General features: G+C 38.7%; 1 protein-coding gene across 1 annotated transcript in view; it reads left to right on the plus strand.

Moving 5' to 3' along the window:
* The window catches only part of LOC148939440 (urocanate hydratase-like), a 136594-nt gene that overhangs the window by 59687 nt on the left and 60572 nt on the right, over positions 1-16335 (plus strand). The window contains exon 11 of the mRNA XM_089107248.1: positions 5011-5126. Coding sequence (XP_088963374.1) covers positions 5011-5126 — 116 coding nt within the window. The remainder of the gene's footprint in view (positions 1-5010; positions 5127-16335) is intronic.

Below are 16335 nucleotides of genomic sequence, written 5' to 3' on the forward strand. Positions count from 1 at the left end.
TTTAGAGCCAGCGAGATCTACGGCAGGGCTTCCGTTAGGAGGCTTGGCAATATACGCTAGGAAGGAACTTTTGGCTAAGCCAGTAACTAGAAGCAGTAGTCTGTTGTGCGTCTCTGTTGAGGGAATTTAGTTCATCAACATATACATGCCAACTAATTACAACAAAACTGTCTCTCTGACAAAGTTCTCAAAAGCAGCAGATGTTTTAAGACAACATTTGGAGTCTCTTGAGCTTTGTGGGTGTAAGTGGCTAATTGCCGGGGACCTTAACTGTGACCCATACAAGCACCATATTCTATCTGATATTTTTATGAATTATCTCCCCACCACCTTTAAGATTTGGCTGAGGTCTCTGGATTTTACGTACAGCCATATTAGTGGTCATGCCTCAAATATTGACCGCGTACTTTCATTTACATCCATTTCTAGTCTTCCAGTTACAATTTGCACTGAAAATCTAACTAGTCACTATTCCGAACTTTTGTTAGAGATGGAGCCAGCACCCCGCCCTCTTTACACTTGTTTCAGAAAGTGGGTCTACAAGCAAAATTGGGAGAAATGCAATATTCCCCTATACGTCGCAACAGTTGCTTCGGTCCTAAGTTGCATCAAAGTTCCTCTTCATCTACTCTGCTCTGGCCCTTCCAAAGTCTCAGCCATGGTTGATTTTAACTCTTATTACCATCAAGTAATCCATGCTCTGAAAGTTGCCGAAGCGAAAGCGGTTCCTACAAGGCAAGCCAAAATTGGGATAGAAAAACCGATGTGGGTCCGAATCCACTGAACTCCAGTCGGCAAAACGACATGCAAAAACCTGGCTAAACATTTGGATTGCTTGTGGAAGACCGCTATGCGGGACTGTATTCGAGCTGAAACGGAGCACAAAACGTAAATATAAAGCTGAAATGAAGAGGTACCGAATTATCAGGCAACAGTTCACTGGAGATAAGAAATCGTGGCTAAGCCTAATCAGACCAGATAATCGTCCATCTAGTACTTCTCTGACACTACATGATCGGCACTCTTACTAAATTCGATGTATGGAGATGAGAATCTTATCATAACCAATCAATATGGAATGGAAGTTTCCTGCTGGCTTGCACGTTTCTCAGGGCAGAATTGCGTTTTCCCCATTTCCCTTGAGAAGACCAAGTTAGCTGTCAGAAAAATAGTTTCCAAAGCAAAGAATGGGATGGACAGCAATGGTCTTTCAATAAAACACCTCAAGCACTTACCTGAATACTTCTATTTCCATCTTCAGCTTATCTTCCAAATGTGTATCTCCAGGGGTTTTGTTCCAAACTCTTTCCTGACAGGGGTCATTTCATCTGTTACCAAAAAAGGAAAAGATCCAAGCAAATGCAAATCTTATAGACCCACAACCGTCTCGTGTATCTTGAGCAAAGTGTTCGAAAATATGATCTTCTCTGAGCTTGATAATGGACACTTTGGGGACAACCATCTTTGATTCCAGAAAGGTCTCGGTGCCCAGAGGCTCATCGCCTTCTTGCTAACTTACTTATGGACTCGGAAGGAAAAAAGTCGCCTCTGTATGTGTGCACTATTGATATATCGACAGCATTCGATAGCGTCAATCACATGCAAGCAATGAATGCTCTACTGCACAATGGAGTAAGTTCGAGCATAGTGAGTACTGTGAAATGTTGGTACGAAAATTCGACTGTGTTGGCCAAGTGGATAAGCGAAATTCTGGATCCTGCAAAAACCAGAAGAGGTGTGAGACAAGGTAACGTTCCTAGTCCTCTAATTTTCCAACATACCATGTCTAAGATCATGGATTTCATCTTACCATCCCTTCTTTTGTATGGCACTTACCTATCTTACTTGGCATATACTGTCGACGTTCTTCTGCTAAGTATACCCAAAGCACACTTACAAGATAACCTTACTCGACTCTTAAGTGATTTTCAATCTATTGGGCTTTCTATCAATATTGATAAGTGCGAATTTTTGTCCTTTAATGCACCGCAAAGTGATTCTGTCACTCTCGGAAATCATGTTGTCCCTACAGTATCGGAGCTGAGATATCTTGGTATAACGATAGCGGAAACAATTTTTAAAACTAGACAAGCAATTGTTAAGCAAACCATTAAAGCCATTAAATGTGCTTATGCGTCTGTAGTACCGAATCGCGGACGCTACTCCAGGAGATCTCTTGCCTCGATTTATTTTTCAGTCTGCTGACCACATATAACCTACCTTGCCGGTCCATCCCACATGCTGTCAGTGAGAGGCACTGAAAACATCAAAAAGTGCTACTTTAAATTTGCAAAAATGTTACTGTACATACCCAAGCGTTATAGGAATTCTCGCCTTGAAAAATATGGTCTTAAGGAGCTAGTCAAACAATGGTCTAGCATTCGAAATAATTCAGTGCTAAAAGTTAATTTAGATAGACGACGTTTCTCATCTGCATTTACTTGAGTGTTGTGAATTACACTGAGTGTTGTATCTTTATCTTTTTAAAGCTGGTTTCTTTTTTTTTTCTTTTTTCTTTTTGTAGTGCTCCACTATAATCTATTTTTGCAGATGGTGGGTGAATAAATGGTATTATTAATATTATTATTATATTATGTAGCTATGTTGTATGTCTATATTATATTATGGATGATGTTCTATGTTTTGGGAACATGGATTGGATTCCTTAAATTTGTTTCTTGACAATTTAAACAGGTTTGACAAAAATATAAAATTTACACTAGAGCTGGAAAAACAAGAAATTTTATTAATTTCTTAGATATTTAGATATTTTAGATATTTTATTAATAAAAAGTGATAATGGTTTACTTTTTTCAATTTATAGAAAATCAACTCATAATGGGAGGTATTTAAATTGTAGTTCATCTCACCCAGTTTCAGTTAAAAAGGGAACAGTCATATCATTGGTTAATAGAGTTTTTCAATTGGGTTCCCCGGAGTGTATTGACTGTAACCTATTGCATTTCAGGGGCAACTTGTTTTTCAGGGGGTATCCTGTAAAATTTTTACGTGGGATAGTATGGAAAAGGCAGACCAAGTATGAAAAATGTAATAAAAACGAAGGTTCTCAGCTTTTGGACCCTACAATTTCCAATGGATACGTCTCATTACCTTACATACCAATTCTTGGGGAGAAAATTAAACGGAGTTTATTCCACGTTGATATATTTAATATATCAAATTGTTTTAAATCAATCAGACCATTGAGTAACTTTCTAAATTATGGAAAAGATATAATACGTAACAGTTTGGCAAGTGGAGTGTTTAGCATTCCCTGCTCTCTCAGAAAATTTTACGTCGGTCGAGCACACCAGCAATTTGTGGAACGTATTATTGAGCACAGGAACGCAATAGATAATGTTCTAAAATTTACAAAACTCCAGAAACTTTCACTTCAGCTTTAGCAGAACATATATTTTTTAATTCGGACCATTTTGTGCAGTTCGAGGAGGCAACAGCCATTTCCAATCATAAAGGTTTCACTCAATCGGTTGTTGAAGCATTAGAAAAAAACAGCATATTTTTGCAGGTTTATCAATTAACAGAGATGCTGGTAATATAAATATTGATCCTATCTGTGATATCATTTTAAAAAATGAACCCATATTCAAAAATAAAAATAAAAGTATTGCAAAATGCCCCTGGGGTTAGTTCAAGTAACAACCCTAAGCGAATAGCAGCATCACAAGTTTTGCATAAAATTATGTCGCAATAATGTATTCCTAGTTCATTTGTTATTTAAAAATTTTTAATCCAGTTAATTTTGTGGTTTGATGTAGGTAGCTCCAAATTGTAATTGTTAACTAATTGTATGTTATATATTTTAGGTTATTCTATTTTAGTCTTATCTATATTTTTTAGTTTTAGTTTTTTTTTTCTACGCTGAAGACGCCTTGTTAGATACGGCCGAAATTTTCGTTTGATTTTTGTTGTTTTTCTTCGTTTTCATTTACTGGCCATAAACGCGTTTGTCGTCTTCATATTTATTTCTTTGTATTTTTTGGCTTAATCTAATGGTCTTTTTCAGACTAGATTAAAAAAAGAAGGAATTTGAAATAAAATAGAAATTGTTCTAACAAGAGTAGAGAGTAGTGTTAAATTAGGAGCAAGCAGAAACTATTTGAGAGTGTTTTCACCCCCCTCTAAAACCCTAGGGTGGCTTTTAAAATGTTATTTTTGTTTTTATAAAGGCCGTACACATTCGAAAGTGTATTTTATTTAAGTGTTCAAAAACAAACTTAACTAATTATGTTTGCTTAAAGTGACATCTAATGTGCTGTAAAATGAAAGTGGCATTTAAGCTGTTCGAACGGGAAATTTTTGGATAATGAAGGGGGATATGGGTGCTAATGTTCCTGTTTATCCGTATCATTTCTGTTCGTTTCATGATCGAATGTCATTTTTCAATTTTATTTTAAAAACTTGATTTAATTTTTTTTTTTAATTGAACCCATTACTCACAGCTAGTATATAATTTGATGCATAAAAGTAAACGTACAGCCCGTTCTTAAAAAAAATAACTTTGTTTTCTTTCAATTTTCTTTTTTTGTGTATATTCTAGAAAACGCTGTGGTAGTACAGCGTATTGATGCTTGTTTGGCAATAGGTTTCTTGGGGTTCGATCCCCGCTGCCCGCATGGTTGGGTGATTGACTTGCCAGCTTTCCCTGCCAAAAAGTATCAGCAACTGAAACTCAGATTCATCGCCACATGCGCAGTCAATGGCTGTGAAGGATCTTTATCCTTTTTATCCATTTATGTATGACAAAACTGAGAGAAAATTCCTACTCATTTGTTTCATATTTATTGCTGAATTATTTCTTTTTCAAAGTCAGTATTTTAGAGAATTAAGTGTTGTTTGACCCATGTTAACAAAATCAGAATTGTAAATTTTATATAATGTGTAACTTATATCTTTGCGCTAATACATCATAGGTTACATTACGCTTTTAAAAAATGCTTTTCTCTTTTCAAGGGAAATTAAAGTTTTAAGTTTTTATATATTTTTCAGTGATATATTTTCCCTTGGTTTTGGTCCATTTCGCTGGATATGTGCTTCAGGAAAAGCAGAAGATTTAGAGAAAACCGATGAAATTGCTATATCGGTTTTGGAAAGTATTTTGTCTGGTAAGTTAAAAACATTCTGAGGAATTCCCACTTTCATAGCAACCTAGCTAAGATTGCATTAACTTAATTATTTCCATGTCATTAATTTTTCTCTTGGATTTATTCTTTGTACTTTGACACGTGGGGAGATACTGGAATTTCTCCAAGAAAAAAAGATAGTGGAAATTTTTTTTTCGTCCCTGGGAACTTAATTATCATTTTCCCCTTAAAAATAACATAAAGTCGTAGAAATAGTTCCTTTTTTACAGATATAAATTTATGTTCCGGAGGAACAGTCTTTTTAGTTCTCAGCACAGGGATGGTAAAATAATAAAAAGGTTGCGTTTTCACGACGCAAAGGCCAAATCAACTAGGCAAAAGCTACCGATACAATTTTTTTTTAAGAATTTTTTTATTTCCTTTTTGATATAGTTATGTGGCTTTAACCGTCTTTTCCTTTTCCTAAGCCATAAGTTCCACACCAAAAGCGCCAGCAGACGTAAATTCCCCAAAAATTTCAACATAATTAGCAAATAATATAGATCTTTCTATAGGAACTAATCGCAATTTTATCAAATAGGTATTATAAATTCTATAAGCGCTATGAACTAACGTAATTTAACGACATGGCATTATGTATTCATAAGGTCACTTGTGAAAGCATGAGCTTGTGAAAGCCTATGCTTTCAGAAGCATGTGCAATGGGACGGCGTGATCATGTTGCCGTCATTGCACGCGGAAACCTTCGTAATCCGCCTCCAATAAAGCATGAGCGGACAATCTGGGTATACAAAAAAGGTGACTGGGACGGTTCCAGAAAGACTCTGTTCTCAGCAGCCTTTCTCCTTGAAGGCCCAAGAAAAGCTGCAGAAAAGTAGCAGCAGGCCATAGTTGACTCTGTTGAAAAACATATCCCCTCAAAGCGGATCCAGGTATCCAGTAAGGACAAACCTTGGCTCCAGGCCTAGTTTAGGAAGGCTATCCTAGCAAAGCAAAAAGCACACAAGCGATCGCTACTTTCAAAGAGCGAAGAGGACAGGATTCCTTTCATCAACACACGCAAGGAAGCAGTTCATGCGATTCGGCAGTCCTGGGTTCGGTATAAGGAGGAATTTGCCACCCAGATTCAACATGCTTCGGCAAAAGGTTGGTGGAGAATTGTCAAGGAGGCTTTACCGTCGTCCAAGGGGACTTCAATTCCTTCTCTAAAGATTAACGGGACTGTGTTTCTCGGACTGAACCTGTACTGTCCTGGATCGTGTGGACTTTTCTGCTCCTAAGACCCTTCGAATGTTATGGCATCTTGATGTAACCAAAGCCGTAGGTCCTGACTACTTACCGAATGTTGTCCTCGAATCCTGCAGCGCCAAACTAGCTGGACAATTGTCATTGCTTTTCTGGATATGCTTTCGCTCCGGAACCTTCCAACAAACATGGAAATCCGCCCATGTTATACCTTCCCTAAGGCCAGATGGCGATCCAACGAGTGTGGGCTCCTATAGGCCTATTAGCCTCCTCTCCTGTGTTGGCAAAGTCTATGAGAACGTCTCCATTCAAACATTTCAACAAAATAGCCTTCTAGGCGATCGTTAGCATGGATTCTGGAGAAAACATTCAACATTAGCCTGCCTAGCGGCCCAGCATCAGGATTGGATCCAACTGCTGGCGAGGGGATACGACATTAGGCTATTGTCATTCGACATTGCCAAAGCTTTCGACCGAGTATGGCACCGTGGCCTGTTAAAGAAACTTCATGCGTACGGTATTCATGGATGTCTGTTAAGAATGATTGAGAGCTTTTTTTCAGATCATTCACAGCGGGCTATCCTCGACGGGTTTATTTCCCGCGAATAGTTAGTGAAAGCAGGGGATCCCCAGGCAGTGTCTTGGGACCTACAATCTTACTTATCTACGTAAATGACATGAGAGACAACCTTGCCAGCCCTCTGCATCATTTTGCCTACGATACCACGACACACTCAGCCATCCCAGAACACGAAGACCCAACACAAACCCCTCTTTCCCTACAGATGGATCTTATATAAATTTGAAAAGTGGTCTGATGCATGGATGATCAACTTTAATGCATTGAAAATAAAGGAGCTTCTTATTACCCGATCAAAGGTGCCGCGTGAACACCCCGGTTTCATTTTCAAAAATGAAATTATAAAAAGATTCGACGAGCTTCGTCTACTGGGAATTAATTTCACCACCGATCTCTCTTGGAATAACCACCTTGATCGGACGACAACCTCCTGCGCAATAAATTTCGGAGTTACTCTTCGCTGCAAAAACCTTTTTTCATCCAGCTTGATTATTCCATTTTACCCGTATCAGACCCACAGCTGAATATGGGTGCCCGCTATATGCTGGTGCCCTGGAAAAGCTGTTAGTACCACTCCAGAAGATCCAGAATAGGGCAAACAGGGCGGGGTGTGCCTCCATACATGACTCGCTCCAGCCTCTAAATGAAAAGGTTTGATGTAGCGTCGATGATTGTTTTCTACAAGTACATGAATTTACCTCCCTCAAACGAGCTCTCTTGCATTGTTCCCCCCTTTGTCCAACCGACAAGGCAGACACGAAGGCAGACAGCTTGGTCCATTTATCTAAAGGATGACATGCCAAGAACTGAGTAATTGTGGAAGAGCTTCATCTGGTGCTGCACTTCAATCTGGAACGATCTTTCTGGGGATGTTATTTCTGCTAATCCCTCTGTTGACTCCTTCAAAAGAAGGTTCAACAGGCATTTAAAACCTTGAGGTTTCAAAACGAGTAATTGAATAGCGGCATATCAAATACCTTTAAGTAGCTGGCACCGTGAATATAGGAATATATATATATATATATTCATTAAATCTCCTGATTTTAATAGTGATTAAATACTTTTTTAATCAAGGAGCATCATTAAAACTCAAAACAAGCAGAAATTATTCTGTATATGAAGCAGTTGCCCCCCTCCTCAATACCTTGCTCTTAACACTAAAGCTTTTAGCACTTTAAAAAAAAAACCTTCCTATCCTAATTTAACGGCCCCTGTATTTCAATAGCTGTTCTTAGAAAAATGGGACAAACACTAAAACTTTAGCATAAAGAGCAAGGTATTGAGGAGGGGGCAACCTCTTCATATGCTGAATAATTTCAGATTCAGATATTTTTATTAATACAAAAATAACTCAAACATGACAACAAGTCGAACTAAAGCAAAAATATGCTTGAAAAAGCGACCGGTTGGATATCATGCATGCCGCCAATTCATCTTACCAATTCAAATGAAAAAAGGGGATAACAAGATAATAATTGAGATTAATGATAAAAAATAATGGCAAAATATAAAAAAAATATCTACCAAAGAAAAAGAAGAAGCCTTCTCTCGAACCTTTAACACTACCAAATGCCTGAAAAGAAATGAATTTTAATACGGGTTTTAAGTTGCGGCACACTTTTAGCTTGACAAACGGAATCTGGGAACGAATTCCAAACTGACGGGTCCATGTCTCTGGTCACATGATTTGCTCTCGTTGTGTTCCGTGGCTCAGATGCAAGACTATCCGCACTCCTAGTCGAATAATCGTGATAAAGCGAAATAGGCTTTTAAATATTCATAAAAAAATCTGGTGCAAGACCATTCAGACACTGAAATACAAATACTCCAATTTGATAATCTCTTATTTCACCAACCTTTAAAATTTTTAAATTTTTAAAAAGTGATTCAGTGCTATCCTTACCAAGATCATACCTTCCAATCAACCTTATAGCCTTATTCTGCAGAACTTGAACTCTTCTAAAATTGCAACTAAAATTACTCGTTCAAATCAAACAACCATAACTTATATAAGGCGCTATTAAGGAAAAATACAATAAAAGCAGAATATTCAAAGGTAAAAAATTCTGAAAACGGTTCAGAACTCCCAGGCCTCTTGCCAGCTTGCATGCTATGATGTCGCAGGGTTTTCTCCAACTCAGGTTTCGATCCAGAATGAATCGCAGATATCGGATCTCCTCGACCGGTGAGAGTGGTAGGCCATTTTATAGAATGACACCAGGGAGAATGGGAGCAGGACCAATCCTCGTAAATATCATAAAATTAGTTTTTGATAAATTTACGCTAAGTAGGCTAGCACAAATAAATTCATGTAGGCCATCCAGCGCCTTATTAGACTTGAACAAGAGCTCTTGTAGTGACTTTGCTGCAATCACTAAAGCCTTGTCGTCAGCAAATGAAGTAACTGAAGCTCCGGGAATGCAGAATCTCATTGTGTCTACGAATATCGGGTACAAGAGAGGACCAAGAACTGAGCCTTGTAGAACACCACACTTTGTGGGAAATGGCTGAGAAGATTTGTTGCTCAAAGTCACTCGTAGCTTCCTTTCTCTTAAATACGATGCAAACCAATTTAAAACACTACCCTTTATGCCTAAAAAACACAGCCTTTCCAATAAAATCTTAAAATCAGCAGTGTTGAAAGGCTTTCTAAAATGAATAAAACACCCATGCATTGCTCACCTTTCTCAAGTGCTGAGTTAATATTTTCCAAAAGATGCTGGACTGCCTGTGTCGTCGAACGTCCTTTCCGGAAGCTAAATTGACCATCGAGTAAAACACCAATTTTCATCAGATACTTCTACAGCCAGTGATGAACAATATTTTCATAAATTTTTGAATAAATCGGGAGAATTAATATTGGTCTCCAATTAGATATGTCAATTTGGACTCCGCCTTTTTGTAATGGTATAACTTTAGCTATTTCAAGCGCACTCGGAAACACTCCCTTTTCCATAGAAATATTGACAAGGTATACGAGGACAGGAAACAAATAAACCAGCACAGACTTGAGCGTTCTATCAACTCCTCATCCCATCATCTCCTGCACTGTTTGATTTAATCGTGCTAACAATTTCGCGTACCTCCTCTTCAGTACAAGGCTGGAAATTCATTTCGAAATCTCTTCCTTGCTCATCCACAAAATTGCTTGATTCGGAAAAATGGGAGTTCCTTGTTTTTTCTTGAATCTTGCAGCCCATTTCAGAGAAATATTGTCCAAATGCGTTGCAGATCTCCTCAGTTTCTTCCAATGTCCTATTATTTAACATGATTTTTGGCTTCGATGGCTTCGTAGGACCTTTTAGAAGTTCATTCACAACTTGCCATGTTGCTTTGGGGTTACCTTTACTTCTTTAAATACATTTGCAAAATATGCTTTCTCTTTTTTGCCTTCTTAGGGTATTTGCCCTATTCCTGAGCTTTTTATACATTTCATGGAGCTTATTTTTCTACGGATGATTCAGATGCTCCTCACACGCCCGATTTCTCATATTCAATAGATTAAGCCGTTCATCATCACACCATGGCTTTCTCGGTTTATTCTTTCTGGGGTTTATTTCTTTAAGTGGACACGTGTTATCATAAATATTCGACACTATTTGGTTAAACTTTTCAAATGCTTCCGACGGATGATCTTCATTCAGTACTGTTTCCCAATTAATAACACTAATTTGTTCTGAATTTTTTTTTTCAGATTAACTGGCTTCAATCAATGGCGCCAATTCACGAAAATGTGGGGGGGGGCAAGAATTTTTTTTTCGATTTTTTTAATGAAGATTCCAAAAAATAACATTGAGCAAACATACTCAAAACAGGGGGTAGCGGTGACTTCGCTGCTTGGCAAAATCGGTGACTAATCTATCCAGATCCAGTTTCTTTACCTCCTGCTTTTCAACAGTCATTATCATGAGATCACTGAGTCTGTCGTGTCCCATCGTCGATCGCAGATAGTCCTTCACACGACCTAATGCCGAGAAGAATCGTTCATTGCTGGCAGTGGTCACAGGCAAAGTAGCAACTAGCTTCATCAGTTTTTGCACCGCAGAATAGGCAACTGGGTGGTCGGATAAGATGCCAATAGCTCGAAGAAGATCCATCTTTGAAATATCACTTTTTGACAGATGCAGCTTTGCAAGAGAAAGCTGGGATTCTATGGCATGGTCATCGACATTGAGAATCCCTTGATAATGACATATAAACCTTTCCACTTTTGAAACTTCGAGAAAATCGGAACTTGAGGGGTCGAACGCGGAAAAAGCGTCGAGCAGAGGTATATTTTGCATGAAACGTTGGTCCATCTCACTCGTTAAACAGTCTATTACCTCAAAGTACAGAAATTTACCGGAGTCTGATTGAGCTGGCTGACTGGTATTGCGTTTACCGGTTGTTGAGTTTGAAAGAAAGTATTTGAGACGAATGGAAATGGCTTGACTTCTCTTGCTTCGAGCACTGGTTTTAGATTGTAGAGATTTCGATTCCTGGATATCTTGTAAAGCCAAGAATTCGGATATGTTTTTGCTTAAGTTGTTCCATGCGTTATCATTTCTTAGCTTTTGAAGTTGGTCTGATAAACAATTTACAATGATAAATAATTTTTCCATTATGTGCAAAGTTGAGACAAAAGAGGCAGAGTTGATTTTGTCCAGTAGTCCTTTTGCCTCACACCCTGCCTCGCTGTTGGACCTATCAGAGACTGTGGCAAGCACAGCAACAATACAATCAAATCTTGCCTTCACCTTTGAAATAGAGTGGACTGCATAAAACCAGCGAGTCAGGACGGTCCTCCAAGCTCCAAGACTTTTTGCCTTCTAATACGCTGGGATTCCACAAATAGCTCGTGTCGAGTATTGCTGCATGATATAAATGCGTAAAGTCTTTGCACCACAGGGAAAAATTTTGAAAGTTTGCTAATATTTTTTAGGCAGTCTGTCAAAACCAAGTTTAATCTGTTGGTGTGACAGTGTACATAAATTGCATGAGGTACCTTCTCCCTATACTTTGCTTTTCCGTTAAATTCCTCACTCATAACGGATGCACCGTCATAACATTGGGCAATACACCGCATCAAATCTACACCATACTTTTCTATAGTTTGACAAATCGAGGTGGATAAACTCTCGGCGTCTAATTTGTGCATGTGATAGCAGCCGATTGGTCGATCCACTACTTTTCCGTTTGATATGTACCTGAGTAGGATCGATAGTTGTTCTTTTCTAGAAACATCTTTTGTCTCGTCGACAAGAATAGCAAAGTAATTAGCTGATTTTACTTCTGAAATAATGTCTTGGCACAAAGCATTTCCTATCAGTTTAACTGCGTCATTTTGGTACTGATGACTGCAATAGTTACCATATCGGCACTGTGAGCCTTCAGATTTTCGTTGCCTTTAGACACTTCCCCCATCAATTCAACCAAGTTACCACTTTGCAGATGTTTCTGATTCGTCATGACCCCTCAAAGCAAGACCCTGGCGGCCAAGAAAGCAAATAGCACGAAAAATGAACTTCACATGATCTCTATTTTCCTGAACTTATTGAAATCTGGATTGAATTAAGACTTTTGCTATAGATCTCGAGATATCAGTACTTTTTGTCTTAAATCCTGTCCATGCTGACATACAACGTTTGTGTCTTTTAGAACCATCATGTTGCTTTAATAGAGCAGAACTGTCTTTCCCCTTGCAAAATCCTGACTCAATGAAAGCCCTTTTCCAGGAGTTTCTCCAGCCCTTGAAGTCCCCATAGAAAAATGGCGGCAAGCAAAACAAAACACGGAGTTCAAGCTTTTCGAGTATTCAATCCATTCATAAGACTTATAGTGTTGCACTGAAAACCCTACTATTAAAAGTGGAAGCCCGATATCTCTCAAGAATAGGTTGAGCTGGTTTGTCGTGACGCGTCATAGAGATATCTGAGAAAGGTTCTTGACTGCTACTGCTACTGGAACCCGCAAGGGGTTCAGGGATGCAGACCTAACTTTCATGTTGACCTGAGCCAGTTATTGTTCCGCTTGTTTCCGAAGGACTGTCAGAGGTGGAGGAATTTGTCTCCACTAACCCGACACTTTCAGCGCTGTCACTATTGACAGTTTCTCCATTTTTCTTCCGCATTTTCACTGAAAAAAAAAATCCCAAGTTTGTTGTCGCTTTTTACTCATAGTTTGATTACGAATTCTTCACAAGAAACAACAAAGAAATACTGACGAGCTGACGTTTGGTTTTGAATAAACCCTACTCAGAAATCACATTTTTCGGTCGAAGATTGGGTAATAAAATAGCATAGACACGCTCTTAGACATTTCAAAGCAAGATTATCTCCTAATGGTAGAACTAGGGTGGTACAAGAGGGAGAAATCGGGACATTTCAAAACAAGGTCAACAAAAAGTAAAAGTAAGATTTAATAGCAGCTGTGCAAAACGATGCACAGGGGCGACAAATAAAAACGACCAGTTATACAGTCGTGTTGGTTTAATATAGCACATAACTAAGATAGAAAATGGCTGCGAAATATAAATGAAAGGTAATTTTCAAAGTCTAAGGGGGCGATGGCCCCCCTGCCCCTCTAATTGGCGCCAATGGCTTTAGTTCACGCATTGGTATTTTATTCTTTCTATTATTTTTCTTCATTTCAGAATTCAAATGCAATACAACCGGAAGATGGTCGGAGGCTGGGCTTATAACAACAGAGCAGCACGCTTTACTTAGTATCTCCGAAGACACAAACACATTATCGATGCATTTGACATCATCAGGCTAAAAAAATCCAAATTCGGCCCGCGCATATTTAAAAAATCAAAATTAAAGTCTTCCATGCGTATAAACTCTTCACTAAATCCATTTACCTTTGCAGCAAGACCTTCAAATCCTTCAGCAAACTCATCAACTGATGCACTTTGTGGCTTGTAAACAACAGTAAAAATAGATGCTCGATTTTCAAACTGAATTTCTATACTAAGGGTTTCTATCTTACCTTCCTTCCAAATGTCCAAATCCTTTCTAATTTTCCAATTCAAATCCTGTCGGACAATGAAAGTCAGGCCCCAACGTCCCATTGACGACCAACTTCGAGCAATCAGCTTATAACCTGGAAAGTTAAAGGACTAGAGAAGGGTATCTTGACCCAAAAATGTTTCACATAATGCCATTATATGTAAATTATTAGATCGGGAAATAAAATAAAAATCTCATGGTAAGAAGACGTTAAATGACAATTCCATGTACATGCATGAAATCCAGACTGGTCTAACTCCTCCAAAGCTGATAACTGGCGATATTTAGTACCAAGAGATGAACGAAAACTAATTTGCCGCCCTTCATTTCCAATACCCATTAACAAATAATCATCAACATTAAATGGATTATTTTGCAAATCACTCAATCGTCCACGTAAACTACTACTCATATCAACTTAACGAAAAAAAATACTATAATTCATCCCTTTTCCGCCCTCAAACGGGACGATATTTACACTGATAAAAAAGAAAAAATAACCGACAAAATAAAAATAAAGAGCAATATATAACATCTTAAGGAGATAACCATTGCCAAACTACTCATAAACAACAAACTAGACGCAATCTGAAAGCGAGTTATTTCGACGAGCAGCTCGCTCACCCGGAAGCATTGCGAGGACTTTGCCACGATCTGACCATACATTTTTCACACCAAACTTGTCTCTCGCGGCACTCAGAATACCACGACGGCGCTTGGCTAGAGACTCGGACAAAAATATTTTCGAACCAGCCAATTTTGATTTACTCGCAAACACTTTACTCATACTCACTCTCACGAACACTGGGGCAACTTTATCGTTTGCCGACCCTAAATTATTCAATTTCGACCTGTAAACCATAGCAAAATCCTAATCGGAGATTCCGGTGTAAACCTCTATTTAGTTCTTTATTTGTATGCCTTTTATATTGGCAGATGTAATGGTTTAAATAAATTCCAAAGATAGACGATAAATGTTGGTACATGGTCTTTATTAAATAACGTGAGAATACACATAGAGAAAATAAGGTAGCACAAGAACAACTAGCTACGACGAAGGCGAGAGATGAACTGCCTTTAGAAATAAATCAAGAATATAACTTTCCTGGAACGGAAGTTCCAGGCCTGGGAACGACCCCTTTCCCACGATTAGCTTTAGTCCCAAGAGCCCCCCCTGGACCGCTATTGTTGACACATAAATGGCCCAAATAACTCAGAAATGAGATACCCGGAAAAGCTTCTCGAATTGATGTTAAATACTTTACAGATTCTCCCCCTGTTTTAAGTTAAATTTCCCAAATTTGGCTTATCCCCTTCTCATTAAACCCCCAAACTTTAATTGAATTCAAAACATTCCCTTCCCAAATCATTCACTTCTCGCCTACTAACATTCTACAGCATGAACTAGTAAACAATTACATAATACAAACACTACACAATACTTGCATAAGTAAAAACTTACATAGTGTAAACGAACCACACTAAAAACAGTAGTCGGAAACTGGATATTTTAACACTTCATTTTTCTTTGTATACTTTAAAATAGACTTGTTCCCCATACCCCTGAATTTGACGAGGACAAGGACAGTTGGGATTATGTATAAACTTCGGATTAGGGCAAAAGGAATGACCGGGAAAGGCTAATTAATCCTGAAAATACCAGCGACAAATAAAAGGAATTGCAGAAACTTTAAAAATCATACCATGCTGCAATGACGTTAAGGTATTATTCCCAATAAAATCCTCGGGGTTTTATTGCTATGGAACGCCTCGGTTTTGACCTATTTGGTTTTGCTCTACTAACTTGTGGTTCGACAAATGGCAGTACTACTCTTGATATCTTTACATAACTATTAGTGCTACGCATTAAAACCATCCCGTCAGGCATCAACCATATACCACTGTACCACAAAACCAGCCCCCTTTCCCCCTTTTTTTTCTCATCCCACGGACCCTCAAAACCAGCTCCAAGTTCCTGGGAAGCCACACTGCCCTGTGAGGAATCAGTACAATCTCGCAGTGCTACAAAAAAAAACATCCCGTGAGGCATCAGTACCATCCCACGGGACCTCAAAACCAGCTCCCTTTCCATGGGAAGCCAAACCGCCCTTCGAGGCATCAGTACCATCTCGCAGTGCAACAAAAAAAATATCCCGTGAGGCATCAGTACCCTACCATCCCACGGGACCTCAAAACCAGCTCCCTTTTCCTGGGTAGCCAAACCGCCCTGCGAGGAATCAGTACCATCTCGCAGTGCAAAAAAAAAAAAACATCCCGTGAGGCATCAGTACCATCCCACGGGACCTCAAAACCAGCTCCCTTTTCCTGGGTAGCCAATCGAGGGGAGTCAAATAAAAGAAATGGAAATATGCCATTTCCCCTCCACTATTTTACAAAATCAAAAGCAACCTTTTTG

Source organism: Artemia sp. Qi Xiang Cuo, chromosome 21, assembly GCF_049724085.1.
Source record: "Artemia sp. Qi Xiang Cuo chromosome 21, ASM4972408v1, whole genome shotgun sequence".
In the NCBI taxonomy this organism is placed as follows: domain Eukaryota; kingdom Metazoa; phylum Arthropoda; class Branchiopoda; order Anostraca; family Artemiidae; genus Artemia; species Artemia sp. Qi Xiang Cuo.